Source organism: Lepisosteus oculatus, chromosome 15 (assembly GCF_040954835.1).
Source record: "Lepisosteus oculatus isolate fLepOcu1 chromosome 15, fLepOcu1.hap2, whole genome shotgun sequence".
In the NCBI taxonomy this organism is placed as follows: domain Eukaryota; kingdom Metazoa; phylum Chordata; class Actinopteri; order Semionotiformes; family Lepisosteidae; genus Lepisosteus; species Lepisosteus oculatus.
The window spans coordinates 6,253,493-6,271,712 of NC_090710.1; the positions used below are offsets into that span (position 1 = coordinate 6,253,493).

Sequence of the window (18,220 nt, forward strand, 5' to 3'; positions counted from 1 at the left end):
CTTATTGAAGATACATACAGTATTACTGTATATTATGCCTTTCCTATTCCCAGAGCATGAACGTTTACTGAGAAATACATTTCCTCCCTTTTTCTAGTTAATCAACAGATGGCTTTCAGCCATAAAGAGCTTCATTATTCTGGGAGGGCAAACACGGAGTCCAATCACATGTAAGATTACACATGGACTAAGTCCATTGTTTTTAACCTTAAATGTGGGAACCCATAATAGTTCTTTCCTTTTTCCTCAAGGCTACTTTCCAAGAGAGGACAAGGAGCCTTTCCCAAAAACCAGAATTATGACAGGTTCGTATCTTGTTCTTTACAGATCCAAGCTCAAAAAAGAACAATGGATTTTACCAGCAAAAACTTTTAAAATCCTGGTGTTTATTATCTGGATTAATATGTTTTTAAATATGAATTTAGATATGTAGATACAACTCTTCAGTGGCACAGTAACTTACTCTATACAAAAAATTAAAGATATATTTATAAATATTCGAAAGTGCTTTGAAATGCAAATATTTTTTACAGGTCTTATAAAAAACTGTTGGGATTATTTTATGAAAACAGTTAATGGCACAGATTCCATTATCTTCCAGTATTAAGCAAATTAATAGGTCAAGATACTTAATTACTTAAGATCGCACTGCATGGATCTTGCTTGGCTTTTAACAGGTCACAGAAAGTCCTTTTAGATTACCCATTTTTCTATTTTCTAAAATGCTGCTCACGGGCCATATGATGACAGAGTTTTTTATTTTTATGCAGAAAAAGAAAGAGTAAGAAAACCCAAATCTCAGGTAGGTGCTAAATTCAATTATTCATGTTTGTGTTTAGTTTTGTCTGAAAAAAATGGTAAAAAATTGCCACACTTTGAAATCCTCTTTATGATTTATGTTTCACAACACAAAAGTGTTCACAGTAAGAGTACCAGTATGGCTCCTTCCCTAGGTTTTGCAAAGAAGGCATATAGTATTAAAATGCATCATGTACTGAAAATGGAGCTTAATGTTAACTTTGTGGAATGTATATGTGCTCTTTTACTTATTCGACTGATTTACTCCATAGGGATTTACAAAAAAATAGAGTATATTGAATAGAGTATATTGTTGAAGTACCTCAGCAGAACCCCATCTATGCCATTAATTACAAGTTTTAGTTAGTTTAGGGAGCAAAGTTACCAATCTGTAGCATGAAAATGTTAGTACTCAGAAGCTAAGCAAGGTTGGAATTGAAATGGGAGACCTCTAAAGAAAACCGGGCTGCAGTAAATGTGTTAGTAGACCAGTGGGTGGCAGTCTTCCCTCAATTACCCCAATATGGAGATTGGAGACGCTTTAGTGAAGGAGTTGCAAAGACATTTCACTGAGATTTTGATTAGTTGGTCATTTAGCAACACTGTTTGTTACAGTAGGAATGTTACCCCCTGAAGCTTGGCTAAATTCCATATTGGACTTGCACAATCCAGACTAGACTGTGCCCCTAAAATTCAATTTGTGATCTGCAATTTCTCTCTTCTCCAACAGCTCCGCAGTCAGACTGCTGGCGCCTAAGGGTTGCCGCGCAACATAAAGAATTGTATTTCTCTATTTCAAATAGCTCATCATTCAATAACAAGGAGAGAACTTTTTAATCTCTGAGATCTTCACATAATCGTGCTCCAGTTTTTCATTTTCTATGTTACTGCATCCCAGGTGGAGGTCTGCGGCTATCCCCTCAGCATTTTCTTCATCGTCGTCAATGAGTTCTGTGAAAGATTCTCCTACTATGGCATGCGAGGTAATGAGGAATTCTCCCATTATCAAAACAGACATACGGTTGTAAGGTTACTGTGTTTCCTTGACATGACACTGAAAGTTGATTTGCTGTATTCCCCTTCTGTTCCCCAAAACAGCGGTGCTTGTCTTGTACTTCAGGTACTTCCTTAAATGGGATGATGACACAGCGACCTCCATCTACCACACTTTTGTGGCCCTGTGCTACCTGACCCCAATACTTGGAGCCATTATTGCTGACTCATGGCTTGGGAAGTTCAAGTGAGTGTTTGACATGTAAATAACAAACTACAATCCCAGTTGGTTTTCAGACACATTTCAGACAAAAGTGGTTACATTGACATGGGCAATGACCCCATATAGGTACTGGGGTCTCCTGTCTGCTGCAGAAAGACTAAAGTTAGTTTTCTCTTTGACATTATTGAGGAAAAGCAGCAGTGATAAATAATGACTGCATTCACAAAATTACATTTTCAATTGAGCATGAGTTTGAAAGGGAAGAAATAAATATAATTTTTAAATTTATTTTCATGTGTTGTCTTCTTATAGGACTATCATCTACTTGTCCATTGTCTACACCATTGGACAGGGTGTGATGGCAGTCAGTGCTGTACACGACATCACAGACTCTGACCGCGATGGAAGTCCAAACAACCTCACTTTACACATGTGAGTTCTCTTACCATAAAACTGAGTTTATATTTGTTAAGTGGATGCAATTTTGTGGCCTAGATTTTTCACACCCTGCCAGATTTCAGTAAGGGGTCTGTCTTGATGTATTTGCTCTTCTGATGATATAAATGTTTTCTAAAAAGTAAGTTGACTTTTAACAGGAACATTTATGTAGGAAAGAAAGTGTCTGGTTGAAAATGGGTGTTCCCAGAGAAATCTACCTGTGCAATTGTCTCCTTTTTTCACAACTATTTTAGTTATCCTGCTGTGTCATTCCTTGGAAAGAGCTGTCTTTCCATTCCATACCACTTTTATTTTGACAGATATGATATTTGCAAGCAAAGATGTTTATGGTTTTAGGATTTCAGTTAGGAATTAAAGTCTAAGGACCAGTTTTCATTCTGTTCCATTCTACTCTATGGACTTTCCTTTCTCGTTTCAGTGTACTGTACATGCTTTCCATTTTGTCTTTTGTTTTAACCTGTTCTGTTTTCTCGACATCAGTGGAGCTGGGATTTCAATTAATATAAACTCCCTTTCCTACATTTGTTGCTTACCTTTTGCCCTGATTAAAAAATGCTGGTGCAAAGCCCGTGGAACTCTTAATAGAGAATAGAGCAAATGGAATAACAAGGATATAGTATTTTGAGAGGCAACTGTTTTGTCCTGGAATTGCGCCCTAGGACAAAACTACTGGATTTCATTTAGGATCGCCTCTGCCTATCAGAAAAAAGGAAAGGATTTTGGGGCGCTGATTTTAAATGCTGGGACAAAGCTCTCCGAACTTGATGACCTGCAGTGAACAGTGTGATGATTCCTCTGCCCCCAGAATTGTGCCGCAAGACACAGCTCACGATGAGTGCATTTCTCTGCCAGGATACAGTGAAACTGGACTGCGGAATTACTTTTTATGTTCTGGAAAGGTTTATAATATTTCCGTTGGTAGAATATAAAAGTTGTCTTCTTATGGAGACCTGGGTAACTCCCTTGCATACTGGGAATTATTGATTTTTTTAACAATTCATTAAATTATTTTAATGTTTTTAATGAAACAATACAGGAAGAGTATGCAAATAGAAAACAAGTATTATTATTTTAAAATACTAAAATCTGCTCAAGTATTGGCTGCTGTGTTCTGTTGCTCTGCCTTTCTGGGTTTTACCCAGTCCCGTTTGTTGACGTGCGAACATTTTTATTATTCTACAGTATGGACCAATATTTTTGGGTGTGTTTTTCACCTTTTAATTATTTGGTAGAAGATGTTCTTTTTTTAATCACGTGTATAGGCCTACTTGTTACAGCACCTTCTTTGTTTAATCATTCATTTATTCCACAGCTAAACTCATTGCAATTGAAAATATAATGAACTTGTTTACTTAGTTTTATTTTTTTACAAGTAGTATTACTTCTAATACACATTCCTTTCTTTACTATTCAGAGCTATAACGATGAATTTGCTGCTTTTAAAAGTATTTAAAGATCGCTCACATGGATAGCAAAGATACACAACGATATAAGGGTTAGAAAGCATATACTGTAGCTGGAGAGCACTGTAGAAATCAAGCTACACACTGAAATATGGGCTTACGTTAGAATAGAGCCAGAAGCAGAATAAGACTCCTAATGTGATTTTAGTATTTTACCACAACTTTCCAAATAAACACAGCTTTGGGAAATACAATTTTGTCACAAATAAATGGTTAGCAAACGCCTGCTAAGTGCATGAAAGATTTGTGAAAGTGTTGGATAAAAATGTCGCTTGAACAGCTAATGAAACCCTCATAATTGATGCACAGAATGAAGTGTTGTTGAGGTTTTTATTGTCTCCTGCTTTTGTTAAGTGCTCTCTCTATGGTTGGCCTTCTTCTCATCGCACTGGGCACTGGGGGGATCAAGCCTTGTGTGGCGGCCTTTGGGGGAGACCAGTTTGAAGATCACCAGGTCAGAAGAGACATGAGTTCGATACGCGTGGCTCTCGTGGCATGAAACAAGCAACATTTTCAAATGTTTCAGGAATGTTCATGCGACCTTCACACTATAGCCTCTATCTGGTTACTGCCGCCTCTGCGTCAGTAAGGGTTTCTATCAGTCACCTAGTCACTTTTCACTTCAGCTTACTCTCATGTGAAAGAAAACTGACATCTATAAAAAGGTTACAATCTGCTTAGGCAGACATATAGGCAGAGAGTCAACAATACAGCAGGTTTTATAGGGCACCAATAAGTCATGAATTTTTAAAGACAGCACTGACTTGGGCAATTAAGTAGTTTAGAGAGAATTTAAAATGAAAGTCCACCCTGATTTCCCCAGGGCCACAGCTGGCCATTACTACTTTCTGTGAACCTATTAATTTATGAAACTGTTCAAAACCCTCACATGTTCCATGTCTCTACATATCAATGGCTTAAGGATGAGCTGCTGTATAATGCCTGCTGAAGGTTGGGCTTCCAGGACCAAGTTTGATCTCAATTGTTTGAGAACAATATCAAAATATTATTGGAATGTTGACCTGCCTTAATGTTTCACACCTTCCTTAAAGTATTGTATGACAGAAAGTGAGGTTAAGCAAAAGGGATACTTCTCTTTTGAAAAGATGTTTCATTCAGCTTGCTTAACGTTTATTAGTTTTAATCGTGCAGAATTGTAGAGGATACACAAGTAACAGTCGTCTCTGTTTCTGTTTTACCTTACAGGAGAAACAAAGAAGCACATTTTTCTCCATCTTCTATTTGTCTATTAATGCAGGGAGTCTCCTGTCCACACTCATCACCCCCATTCTGAGAGGTACTGTATGCAAGGACATAGTTTGTTAATTTCCCTCATTAATTTCAATGAATGAAAGTAATTAGTTAGTAATTAATGAGAAACTTTGAAAGAAGCAGCTTTGAACTCCTTAGATGTAAGTTGGACTTGTACATTGACATAGAGCAGAAATAATGTAAGAATTGTTAGTACAGACAATAACCATATTGTTAGAGAGATGTCCAGGTCTAAGATGTGAAAACTGGTAATACAATGATGTTAATGGTATAAATGTGGATATATTACGCAAAGAGAGTCATGGCTCCACATTCTAATTATCTTGCAGGCCAGGAATGTGGCATCCACAGCAAACAGAAATGCTATGCACTGGCCTTTGGTGTTCCTGCAGCACTGATGGTTGTAGCCCTGAGTAAGTAGTCCTCATTAATGTTGCCAAATAGAATAATACAGTTTCTTCTGGTTCCTAACATATTGTTCTCCTACCGGCAAAGCTTCACTCTTTGTTGTGTGAGTGTGAATAAATGTCTGAGGCCTGAACATGATTCCCTTCACTGTAAATGCACTTCCAATGACAATCATTGTTTTCCACCTGTTTTGATTGGACACCCCTTGTGGTTTCTTGTGCTCTGCAGTTGTTTTCATCGTGGGAAGTGGCATGTACACAAAGACAGCCCCTGAGGGGAACATCATGCTGAAGGTCTGCAGATGCATTGGGGTGAGTCCATGTTTATGACTCAATTGTTATTTTGATGATAATTCTCCAGAACATATAAATTACTGTGAACCATGAGTGCTTCAGGTTTCCCCAAAGTCTTTATTGCTTCTTCTTCAAGATGAACTATGTTCCCTGCCAGAAATATAGCATTGCATGCTTATTAACACAAAAGCACCAAACGCTTCCAGTACTTCAATTCAGGGGTTGCTCCTAGTAATTGGGGATGGTGGGCCTTTGTATGTGAGTAGTGTAGCCACAGTGAATATTATGGTTTATTATGCTTTTTTGCATTTATAGCCATTATTGCTGAAGTTCCTAAAAAAGGTGTCCCCCTATATTGAACCTCGAAGTGTTGTTTGGAGAAAGAATTTTAGTCAATACAGATTGTCACAGGTATCTATACAATTTAATAAATGGATTATTTAAAGTGAAAAGATTATTTAAACTCATTCCCCCTCAAGCCTCATTGCTGAACCTCTCAGCCACAAAGGTCTATTACTGTTATCTTTGTGGTTTACTAGTTCAGCTTCATCTCCACAAGATCTCCACAAGGACTCCACAATCCCTGAGAACAAAACCAAGACAACCCCAATTCAAGAGTTGCAGAGTGTGACATTTGTAGCTAGTAAAAACAGAATCATTTATTTACCATCCTTTGGTTGCAGTTTGCACTGAAGAACAGGTGGAGGCACAGAAGCAGTCAGTACTCAAATAGAAACCACTGGATGGACTGGGCTGAAGATAAGTACGATGTATGTTTTAATCTTCACATTTCATATGGAGCAATCTGTGCTCCAGAGTTGCCCTTTTACTCCTCCACATTTTTATCAGTTATCCTTTTACAAGTTATATCATACTTTTGATGTAACCTTTTCATTTTATTTCTCTCCATCCTTCTAGAAACGTCTTATAGCTCAGATCAAGATGGTTCTGAAGGTCCTTTTCCTGTACATTCCCCTGCCTATGTTCTGGGCACTCTTTGATCAGCAGGTAATGAGAAGTGTCATCAAACAGTATTCACCTTGACCCACAATAATCTGAGGTTGTATTAAAAAGTTAGTAAGGAACCAGGATTTCCCAACCTTGGATCTCAGGATGCAGAATCCAGGTTTTCTATGTCTCTTTATTTCACCAACTGCAAAAATGGTGTGGAGAAGGGATAAACTTGACCAAATTAATTAGCTCAATTGAACATTCCTCCCAGGTGAAGAGCTATTTATAAAATAATGAGACAGAAAAAAACAATTGAACAATTGGAGTTGGGAGCCCCTGTTGTAGTCGAATATTCAGAACGAAAAACACCACTTAACCAGTTAAGTCTATTTTCTTATAGAGTGGATTAGTTATTATACGTATATAGTAGTTATCTATAACAGTACTGAATGTCTTCATGCCGTAATCATTTTTGTAAAAAGACAGTTTTTCGGAACCTGAATATTTGGATGGAATCAACTACAAACAAGCAAGAAACCAAATCAACACACCAATCATAAATCATACTTTTGAGTGCCAAACTCATTTCCAGGAGGGCTTAGTGTCTTCGGCTTTTCACTTAACACTTAGTCAATTAACCAGAATATACTACAGCCAGCAGTCTTATCACCCTGCAACTCACAACTGGTAACCCACTGAAGCTAAGCAGGTGTGAGCTGGGAAAAACTAAGGTTGCTGCTGGAAGAGGTGTTAGTGGGGCCAGCAGGGGGCGCTCACCCTGCAGCCCATGTGGGTCCTAATGCCCCAGTATAGTGACGGGGACACTATACTGTAAACAGGCACCGTCCTTTGGATGAGACGTAAAACCGAGGTCCTGACTCTCTCTGGTCATTAAAAATCCCAGGGCGTTTCTCGAAAAGACTAGGGGTGTAACCCCGGCATCCTGGACAAATTTCCTATTGGCCCTTACCAATCATGGCCTCCTAATAATCCCCATCTATGAATTGGCTACATTACTCTGCTCTCCTCCCCACTGATAGCTGATGTGTGGTGAGCGTTCTGGCGCACTATGGCTGCCGTCGCATCATCCAGGTGGATGCTGCACATTGGTGCTGGTGGAGAGGAGTCCCCATTACCTGTAAAGCTCTTTGAGTGGAGTGTCCAGAAAAGCGCTATATAAGTGTAAGCAATTATTATTAATTATTAATTATTATTATATCACGTCACGTGTGTTTACACAATGTGTAAAAAAAGTTTACGTTAAAAGGCTTTTCTTTTTTTTTTGTAGGGATCACGATGGACATTACAAGCCACCACTATGGATGGGACCTTTGTGAGTTATTGTTATCTCCTGCAACAGTGATGTTTTGTTCTTATTTTCCTATTGTCTTAATTATCCTTATTCAAATAATGCCTTATGTTTTCTTTTCAGGGAGGTATTGTCATTCAGCCAGATCAAATGCAGGTAAGTCAATACACATTCTATTGTATTCGTAATTTTTGTTCACTTCTCTTTGGTTTCAATGCAATTAACACTCATGAAAATTGCTTAATTTTACTTTTCCCCCAACAGACAGTTAATCCAATCTTGATCCTCGTAATGGTGCCAGTTGTGGATGGAATTGTTTACCCACTGGTAAAAAAGTGTCACCTGAATTTTACGTAAGTCACCTGAAAGCAACACCAGAAACTTGCATTTTGTTTTAGAAAATTATTCTCAAAAATTATTCGAAAGCAGTATATCGTAAAAACGAAGAGAAACAAAATGTAAAATCCCAGCAAAAGAATCAAACAAGTATATGAAGAGACAACATGCAACATAAAATCTGTAGAAATATTTTCTACACATTTTAAGATGAAGTGTGACCGATCAGGTGGTCAGAAATACCTGTATAAAAGGGTAGAGAAATGTGACTGTGGAAAACCTGGGCCTTCCTATGGTCAGAGCACTTACAGGACAGGTGTAGAAGTGATTCCTGTGGTACAAACAGATATAGTGTCGATATGGGATTTAAGGGAAACGGGATCTAGTGATGCAAGATCACATCATTTGTTCTCCCATTGTAAACTGTGGGCGGTCTCACTTGCTTTGTGTTCATTCTAGGCCACTGAGAAGAATGACAGTTGGAATGCTTCTGGCAGCCTCTGCTTTCGTTGTGGCGGCTGTGGTCCAAATCCAGATTGACGTGAGTGTGGGAGTCCAGTACTGGTTCGGGTTCTTATGACCAAGTGAGAGTGTACTTTCCTACCTCTCAGTTATGAAATCAAATTGGTTTATTTGGTTTCACCGCTATTTTGTTCACATAGTGCAGTAGAGGAATGGATCTGCACTTGGCAAACTGTGAGTTACAGTATCTAGAAGGACAGCAAAGGAGGATGGAGTCACACTGGACCTAATCCTCAGCATATTACATTCTGCACACTGAAAGAGATGGAATGTTGCTCAAACGTTAAGGTTATAATTGCATACGCTGGAGACAGCCCAAAATGGAGATTGAGCTCTCCACATTTATTTTATGTAAATGGACTATTACTGTACATGTATCTCTATTTATTGTAGCTGGCATTAAGGTTCTGCAGTTCATGTCACTTTCAGTGTGGTCTCAGTTTGTCTACTATGGCTTGTGGCAAAAGACCTATTTAGCACACCAATGTCCCTTTGTCTTGTTTTCCAGAAAACACTTCCAAATTTCCCTCCATCAGATAAAACTCAAATGAAAGTCATTAACTTGGCCAACAGTACTGTGAATGTGACTGTCTTACCTGAAGCATTGAACTGGGTGGCACCTGATTTTCAAGTAAGTTGACAATATCTTATAGAAGTATGTAAGAGGTTAACATTGTATATTTTAAAATATTAGTGGGTAATATATGCTTTTTTATATGTTTGTTTTTCAAATTAATTATCTGTTTAATACATTCTTTAATACTGAAAGCAAATATTTAAGTATAATATAGAATATTTAAAGCAAACAATACCAGCACACTTACATGTTGCATTTCATCACCCTGAAGATACTGTAAATGTAATGTGATCCCAGGACTATATATTCGCAGACAGAGCACAACACATTTGCTATGTTTAAGTAAAAACTGGGATGCTGATCCTACAGGATCAGAGAGGACCAGCACTGTGTATTAGAAATCTCTATCTTGTCTTTCAGGCCACTGATTATAAAGAATTCACAACTGATAAAGTGAAACAGGTTGCTGTTATCTATGGCAATTATGAAAAAACTGTGCAACTGCCCTTTAAGAGTGGAGCTCGTCAGACATTTTTAGTTACAAATACTACAGAAATACACCTGGAAGACAGTTTGGTAAGTCTTAAACCCTGTTACATGGCTACTGTACATACAGTGCCTTGCAAAAATGGATACCTCTTCTCGTGATGTCTAATTTTGTTGAATTACCCATTTGTTTCAATGTGAATACTTTTTAATAAAAGCCCAAATAAGCAGTTTAAATACTTTAATGTGTGAAAAAAAAATTGAAACTAAAAAATGTTGATAGTATAAGTATCAAATGACTCACACTCCCCTGAGTCAATACTTGGAACAAACTCCTTTGACAGACATTACAGATTCACATCCTTTTTTTTAACCATAATGGGATGGTGCAGTTGTCTTCCATTCATCTTTGCAATCTAGCACAAACTCAGCTTGGATGGAGATCGTTAATGGACTACAGATTTCAAGATTCTGCCACAGACATTCTATTGGGCTCAAGACAGTTCTTTGACTGGACCACACAAGGACATTTACTTTCTTCTTGTTACGCCACTGCTGTGCAGCTCTGACCTTGTGCCTGGAGATTCTTACATGGAGTTTTGTGGGGGGGGGGGGGTTTATGTGCAATAAGTGTGCTTTAACAAGGACCATACAGGTCTTTCCCAATATCAAAGGGGTTAATTTGTCATCTTGATGCCCAATCAGCTCTACTGTAACAGATGGATATTGATTGATCCTGTTAGAATCATGAACATGAGATGCCGAAAGCTCTGAATCATCTAAAGACTATATAATCAGATCTGGTGATCTTTTATCAAGCACTTCTCACTCTTTCACTGAGCCTTAGCATCTGTGATCAATACTGTTGAAGCTGTGCATACTTCCATTTCCTTAAAAAAAATATAGGGTTAGAAACAAACAATAGAATCATTAGGCCTCACTGAAGAAGGCTGTTTATTAAGCAAAGGGCCCTTCTCTGTGTGTATGTAGGACCCAAGCAAGAAAACAATCTAAAATTATCTTTTCATTTACCTCCATAGCTTTATCAAATCTAGAATTCGATCCTCTCACTCACCAGTCACAATTTCCACTCCAAGAATGTGATGGTAGCTTTTAACTGGGTAAATGCAAGAAATTTCTGTCCAATAGAAAGGTTGTAGCAAAATCAGAGATTTGATTTATTCTGGGGCAGGATGAAGGTTTGGTTTAAATTGGGATCCAATCTAGCACAGTGAATGTTCATTTTCAACAAAGAATAAAGATGAATTTAGTTTTGTTGTAGAAGAATTAATTCCTGTTAAAGGTAGTATATTTTGGATTGCAGTAAATACAGTGAGTTACTGTCAAATCTACAGTGATAGACAGACATCAAACCTTACCTCTAGCTGAGAAGCACTGCTTTGCAGAATAGTGAAAAGTAAATTTGATCATGCATGTAGTCTTTAAGCACAACAGGTTTCTAGTGCTGTGTTAACAGAATTGTGTATGATAGGGTTATGCAGTTTAATACTAGAAATGTGATGTGACTTCCTGTTTTATCTGTATAGATTGATGACATTAACAAAAAGCCAGAAGAAGGTAATAATGCCATAAGGTATGTTCAAGTGTTTCTGAAGTTTTTCACACTCTAAAATTCAAATAACTCTGACCAGGTCATTTGTCTTCAGAATAGTCCAGATAATGTTGTGGCTGTGGAACAATTTTATGTTGCTGTGTAAGTTATAGGGTAAGGGTAACCATCCTCAAAAGCCTTGGTCCATCAGGTTTTATGAGTCTCTTAAAATCTACAGCTTCAATAAACCAAGACAAGGCTTTAAACTGTCCAGTGTTAAGCAAATAATGAGTTCAGCTATTAATTAAGTGTTCAGCTGGAAAGAAAACCAGAAATAGTCTAACCCTCCAGGACTGGGGTTGTGCAGCCCCTGTATAGGGATTAATCACAAGGAAGACAAGTAATAATGGAGGATGTATAACTGAAGTTCTTAAAATGAAAAAGAGAAAAAATTGTGAAACAATTGTGTTTTACATCTGCTCTTCTCCCATGAATAAAGTGTTGGGTCTTGATGATAACTTGATTCATTAGAAATGTATTCTTTAATCAGGACATGCATAGTTTGCTGTGAAGTAGTGAAATGCTGTATGGATATTTGAGAATTCTTATTAGATCATATGCACTTTAAAATAAAGAAATTGTATACAACAAAGAAGGAAGTTGGTTTTTTAGTATGCTAAGAATGAAATTCTGCAGCACTTTTGGAACAGAAGATCGATAGTGTGTGTTTTATTTCTTCTTTTCTCCATATAGGTTTGTGAATGCCATGCAGCAGGATGTGAATATTTCAGCAGGGAATGCAAACTTTGGTGTCATTATACCTTTCACACAGTCAAATTACAGTCTACTGCCACAAGGAAAGTAAGTGTTTTTTCCAGAATATATGTTTATTTTATGCACATAGGATTTATGAAGTTGAACATCTTCACAGTCCTGCCATTTGAAAATGACCACCACTAAAACAATCTATACATCTGTAGTATTAAAATCAACCTTCTTCTTAAACGTCTACATCAGGGTCTGCAGGAAATGCTCCATTTCATGGGTGGTGTTCTCTTGTAACTGCATTATCTCTGAGTAGTACAGTATCTTTGTTTTAACTTGCAAAAAGACTATCTCTCTACATTTATCTGTATATCTCTATGTCTACACGGGTGATATACTATATTTAGTAAAAAATAATAGTTAATTTATTAAATATTTGTGAGGAAGACTCGCTCTTCAGCAGAATTCCCTCCCATTACCACATAGCTCTGTATTTGTTCAACAAGGTTATGAACATAGAGTAAAATGTTGCTTGTTCCAAGAGCTCAGAGCCCAGCGCCCAGATCCCATGCTGGTTGGTCCTGGTTTCTTGGACCTCATGGTCACTAAAGTTCTGAAGGATTCTCAGGACTTCTTTGATCCAATGACAATAAGAGGAGCAACAAACTCTTGCAATACAGTGAAACAAACTGTAGATAGCAACATGCACAGAGCATCACTGAGCTCAAGCCAAAAGAAATGTCCGTCGCCATGACAGCTTGGTTTTGAACTGTTACTCCACCCACTTGACAGTTCAGAACCTGCTTCACTGGATTTCATCCATGTGGCCCAAAGAAGAAACACACATAGGTCAGAAACTGACAAGGTTGTTATCCAATGATAACAAGTTCCAACAGGCTGTCAGGAATGGCTTGGGAGCCCACCAATACCATTTAATTACTAGGGCACCCATAACCTTGTGGGGCAGGGACAGATAAGTGTAAATATGAGATGGGAGGATGCTGAACAATGACCTACAGTATATGTGAAGCATGAATAATTCACAGATTCAGTCTATTCTGCATTAATTATACATGTATTTAGAAGTACAGAATCATTTCATGACCTAATGTGTTTTTACATTAAGGGTGTTTGGAATTTTGTTTTTTAGCACCACCTTCACTATTAGAGGTCAGAGCATTAAGTGTGTAACCTCTCGAATTTTGGGATTTGGAAGCTCTTATACAATTGTCCTTAAACGAATGGTGAGTACTACACCCTTCTTGTCCAAAATCGTCCAACAAAGACCATCATGCTTCTGTGACTGACATCATGGTGCTGTCTTTGTGATCAGTGCAACACTGACGAGGGCAAGATACCGGAGGATGGCCTAGTGTATATCGAGGACATCAAACCCAATACTGTCCATATGGCCTGGCAGATTCCTCAGTACTTCCTGATGACATCTGGAGAGGTTGTGTTCTCTGTTACTGGGCTGGAGTTCTCATACTCACAGGTAGGTGGTGCTCGCTCCCGTTGATCTTATCAAATACCTCACAAATATGTAAAAGTAGCACTTTTGTTTTGTTTTGTTTCTATGTAGAGCACAGTTACCTAGTGATCTTTGAGACACAGCCCTGGTTGTCTTCTATCAGAATTTTAAAAAATGCATGTTAACAAAGTAGTACACTTCCTTTTACTGCTAATTGTTGCTGTTGATGCTGAGGCTGCTGCTGTGTATCCCGGGTCTATATTGTTGTTGTACTTAAGATTCTAAGTTTTCTTTCAGCAAGGATGCAATACTCCATTGAGGTATAAAGAGATACTACATGTTAATCTTCAAATTAATTGTTTTTCAGGCTCCAAGCAACATGAAATCAGTCCTACAGGCAGGCTGGCTATTCACTGTAGCTGTTGGTAACATCATAGTGCTGATTGTGGCTGAAGCTGGCCAGCTCCCTGATCAGGTATGTGCAAGCTTACACACAGTATTTCACATTTTTGACTTGCGTTTAATACTTTATTACATTAATCAACATCTGCCAGATAGAGAAAGCATAGTGCCCTCCAAATTAATGGGACAGCAAAGCCAAAGGTTTTATTTTTGCTTTACAGTCACACAGTTTTTAATATAAATTATAAGTACATTATAATATATGGTTGATTTTTAGTTAATGACACCCATACGCTTGATCATATTAGAATAAAAACAAACTTTGTGTTCAACCCAGTGATTTCAAGTGACCCAATCTAGGTTGCAGACTTCACATAGTGATTACCTCAAAGTACAGTATATACAACCAAATACAGACTTTTGCACTCAGAAAATTTAAAGTGTGGATCTCCCAGTACAGTCACTGGGAATCTAAGTTACAGCTTTGACTTTGCTGTCCCAATTCTTTTGGAAGGCACATTAGCTCATAGGCCTGAAACCACAAGGAATTTGGAAATTGCCAGGTTCATCTGTCATGTAAAATATCGAGGAAGGGTGACAGCACTTTAATTCACTCAATCTGCTTTCGCACATGACAGACATTGAAATGCAAATCTCAGCTGTTTTACAGTGTCAGCCTATTGTAGCTTCGAATAATTTCAGAAACACAAGATTCAGACCTGTTGCTCCTCCTTTTACTTCTAGATTCTTCTTCCTTTGGCTTATTAACTGAGTGTGATGTTTTGTTCTCTTTCATTCCCCCCAAATGGTGACTCTTTCTCTGGACCAAGTGGGCTGAGTACATACTCTTTGCTGCCCTCCTTGTGGCTGTCAGCATCGCGTTTGCCATCATGGCCTACTTCTACACCTACGTGGACCCCTCAGAGATTGAGGCTGAGTTCGACAAGGAAGAGGAGAAAAGGGGTGAATTTCAGATGAACAAAACTCCCATCGCTGAAATGACAAGCGACGACTATAAACAAAGCAAGATGTAATCCTGGAAAAGCTTTTGTTCACTGAAAAAAGTTTGATTTTGTATGTACTTTTAAATGACTGCATTGAATTCCAGGTGGGACATACGGTATTGAATAACTTTAATAAAGTTAATACCTAATTCTAAATATTAAGTTAAACCCCTAACTGGAAGGGCTGTTATTGATTTTAGCACTTTTTGATGATGCAATGGAACAGGCTTCCCTCGATAGGCTGTGTCATTGCATGGTAGACATGGAAAATTTATAGGGATCCCCTATTCACATACATAAAAGTATACTCCCTATGGTGGTTCAGCTTTACCAAGTAGATTAACAAGGCGGAAAGATGTTAAATTCCTGATACTTTGCAAATAAACATTTTTAAGACTCAAAGAATGACAAAAATAAAACCAACAACCATCTAACAAAATGCCTTTTGATCACAGAAATCACACTGACACTGAAACATGTGAAAATGTTTACAACAAGGTGATAAGGTATTATGATGTGTGACAACTTTTACATTTAATCTTGACTATAGAAAGTCTTGTCTACTCTATTTAACTTACTTGACTACTCTATAGTCAAAGTCTTGACTATAGGAACTTAATTATTTTAAGTTATATCTGTAATTTGTTGCCTTTTTTTCTGGAAGTAATTGTATACAGATTTTATTATGTTTTTTTTAATTCTATGAGGGAAACGTAAAGGCTGGGGAGGGCAAAAAAATAAAAAGACCATTCAGAGAATGTTTTATGTCAAAACTGTTTATGTCCATATATTATAAAGACAGTAACAGTCCAAATAGGATAACCCTTGCTATCTTCATATTAACTCACAACAACAACAACTTGATCAAATGTTTTGTTTAAAGTATTGTTTCCATTTTTTCTTACAGTATTCTGAAAATATACAGTTTGCTTTTCCCAAAATGTAGCTGGTATAATAAATTAATTTCAAGTAAAAGGAGAATGGAGCATCTAAACATAGGTAAAACCTCTTAATATTGGAATGGCACTTAACACATTTTTGTTATAATTTACATCTGAGATAAATTCGCAAGAAGATTTTCTACCTCCTCCGAGACTGAAGTGTTTAAAGAGTTTTGAGAAAATATTTAACTCTCTTAACAACTTTTACTTATTCTTAATAGGGTAAATGACCGCTTCTGTAGAAGTCCATCATTGAACTTACACAGAGGTACTGTACCACAAAACTGTGAGTTAAACTGTGGAGAATAAATCACAGAGGATTTTAATGCTTAACAAGTAGTCTCCACCAGAAAAAAAAAACTTCATAGGGAATAAATAAATATACCCACTAAGGATTCTGCTTCAGGTTATCCACTGAATACAGATGAAGAATGAAAGCAGACTGATGAATCTTCGCAATCGTGTGAAAACCAGGCAGCCATATCACTAAACATTTGCCTGTATTCATTCTGACCTTTTGTAAAATTACTTACTGTGAGTCATTTGAAAATAATTACTGGCATTAAATGTTATCATCTAAGGGGTCTTTTCACTCTCGGACACTTTTCACGTATCAAATTCAAGTGCCAGGCATAATAAGCACCGCAACAGCTTGTTTTCTGGCTGAAACAGGTAGTGAGTTACAAGAGGGCATGATCACTTTACTTGCAAGACAATTGTATGGCCACAAGGTGCCGCTGTTTAGCAAAAATATACTGCCAAAAGAGCCCGTAATTCCGCATTTTCGTTTTTTTTTTGTAGTAATACGCCTGATATAATACAAATCCTTCATTTGAAAATAATGGATTGAAAATAATTAAATGACAAACTGATGAATATCAGACCTTTAAAACAAAGACATGTGTGGCTTTTGTTTGTACTACTGGATATTCTGCATGACTTGTTTTCTTTTAGCAGTCGTCCTAGTATGGATCATTTATGCCCTCTCATTGCAAGTTAGTTTCTTGCAATGACAGAACTATGACAAACAAGTATAGAAAAAAAAACAAATGCTGCCTTTTGTGGTACCATTTGATGTATATTAGGTAAATGAGGTTAAGTGTTTTGTGCATTATCAACAGAGCTAAGTGCCCCTTGTATTTCCCTAAGACTACTGGACTCAGTACCCCAAGGTACCACCCACAAACCCTGGATGAAAATAAAGATATGTGCCCTGAGCTTCAGTCAGAAACTCCAAATTGTGCATGTTAGCTTCTAAATCTCACAAGATGATAGATAAACCCAGAGCTGTAGACTGAAACACTAAGTGCCCTGAGTTGTATCATCTTAGCAGAGGGTCCTGGGTAAGCAGATGACTACATCCATGAAACATAAATCATAACAGTCAGTAGAATTTATTCTGTAGAGGAACTGGGGAAGCCAGTGTTTTTTTTGTTTACTTTTTCAACGGAGAATGCTAAATGGAGAACCTTTGTAGAACAAAATCAGTTGAACTTTTCTGGGGATTTAATCTAATAATCTGAGACCCAATTTAATTTAAAATAAAAAAACAATTGCTCCCCCTTACAAATTTATAAAAATATAGTTCATCTGGTGAAGCAGTGTTTTGAAGTAATATCTTGTTATCTGTCCAGCAACATACTTCATACAGTCTCATATAACACGGTGTACTAATGTTTTGCACAAAGCTTAAACTGTAAAAACTCTATATGAAATCGTCTCATCGGTTATTTCAGCCATTGCATCACAGTTGCTAATTTTTCCTGGAACACTTTGGTATCTGACAATCTGAGACAAACAGCAGAACACAAGAGATGTCATTAACAGTAGTGCTGTGCTTCTAATAGTTTTACCCAGGTTATATTGTGTTTTTACCATGCTTGTCCGTTATTTTCTTATATAATTCCTATTGTTCCAAACATGCTTTACCGTGCCAGTAGTATACTGCATCGTATTACCGAGTAGATCACTGCTTCTTAAGATGCATGTAAGAAA

General features: G+C 37.4%; 1 protein-coding gene across 1 annotated transcript; it reads left to right on the forward strand.

Moving 5' to 3' along the window:
* Nucleotides 1-230: 230 nt before the first annotated feature.
* LOC102689831 (solute carrier family 15 member 1) lies at nt 231-16,042 on the forward strand. Its single transcript, XM_015363348.2, has 23 exons — nt 231-305; nt 771-802; nt 1,697-1,781; nt 1,897-2,038; nt 2,327-2,446; nt 4,291-4,390; nt 5,143-5,233; nt 5,538-5,621; nt 5,845-5,927; nt 6,593-6,679; nt 6,828-6,917; nt 8,149-8,193; nt 8,293-8,325; nt 8,434-8,522; nt 8,965-9,046; nt 9,536-9,658; nt 10,025-10,180; nt 11,638-11,684; nt 12,396-12,503; nt 13,558-13,651; nt 13,741-13,902; nt 14,246-14,353; nt 15,111-16,042. Exons 1-23 carry the CDS (start codon nt 299-301, stop codon nt 15,312-15,314), a joined length of 2,172 nt encoding a protein of 723 aa, XP_015218834.1. The 5' UTR covers nt 231-298; the 3' UTR covers nt 15,315-16,042.
* The last annotated feature ends 2,178 nt before the right edge of the window (nt 16,043-18,220 follow it).

Bases quoted from the DNA above. Each gene is read 5' to 3' on its own strand.
- LOC102689831 (XM_015363348.2), top strand. The intron at 5,234-5,537 runs GTACTGTATGCA...ATTATCTTGCAG, and splicing joins CATCACCCCCATTCTGAGAG to GCCAGGAATGTGGCATCCAC. The intron at 6,918-8,148 runs GTAATGAGAAGT...TTTTTTTTGTAG, and splicing joins GGGCACTCTTTGATCAGCAG to GGATCACGATGGACATTACA.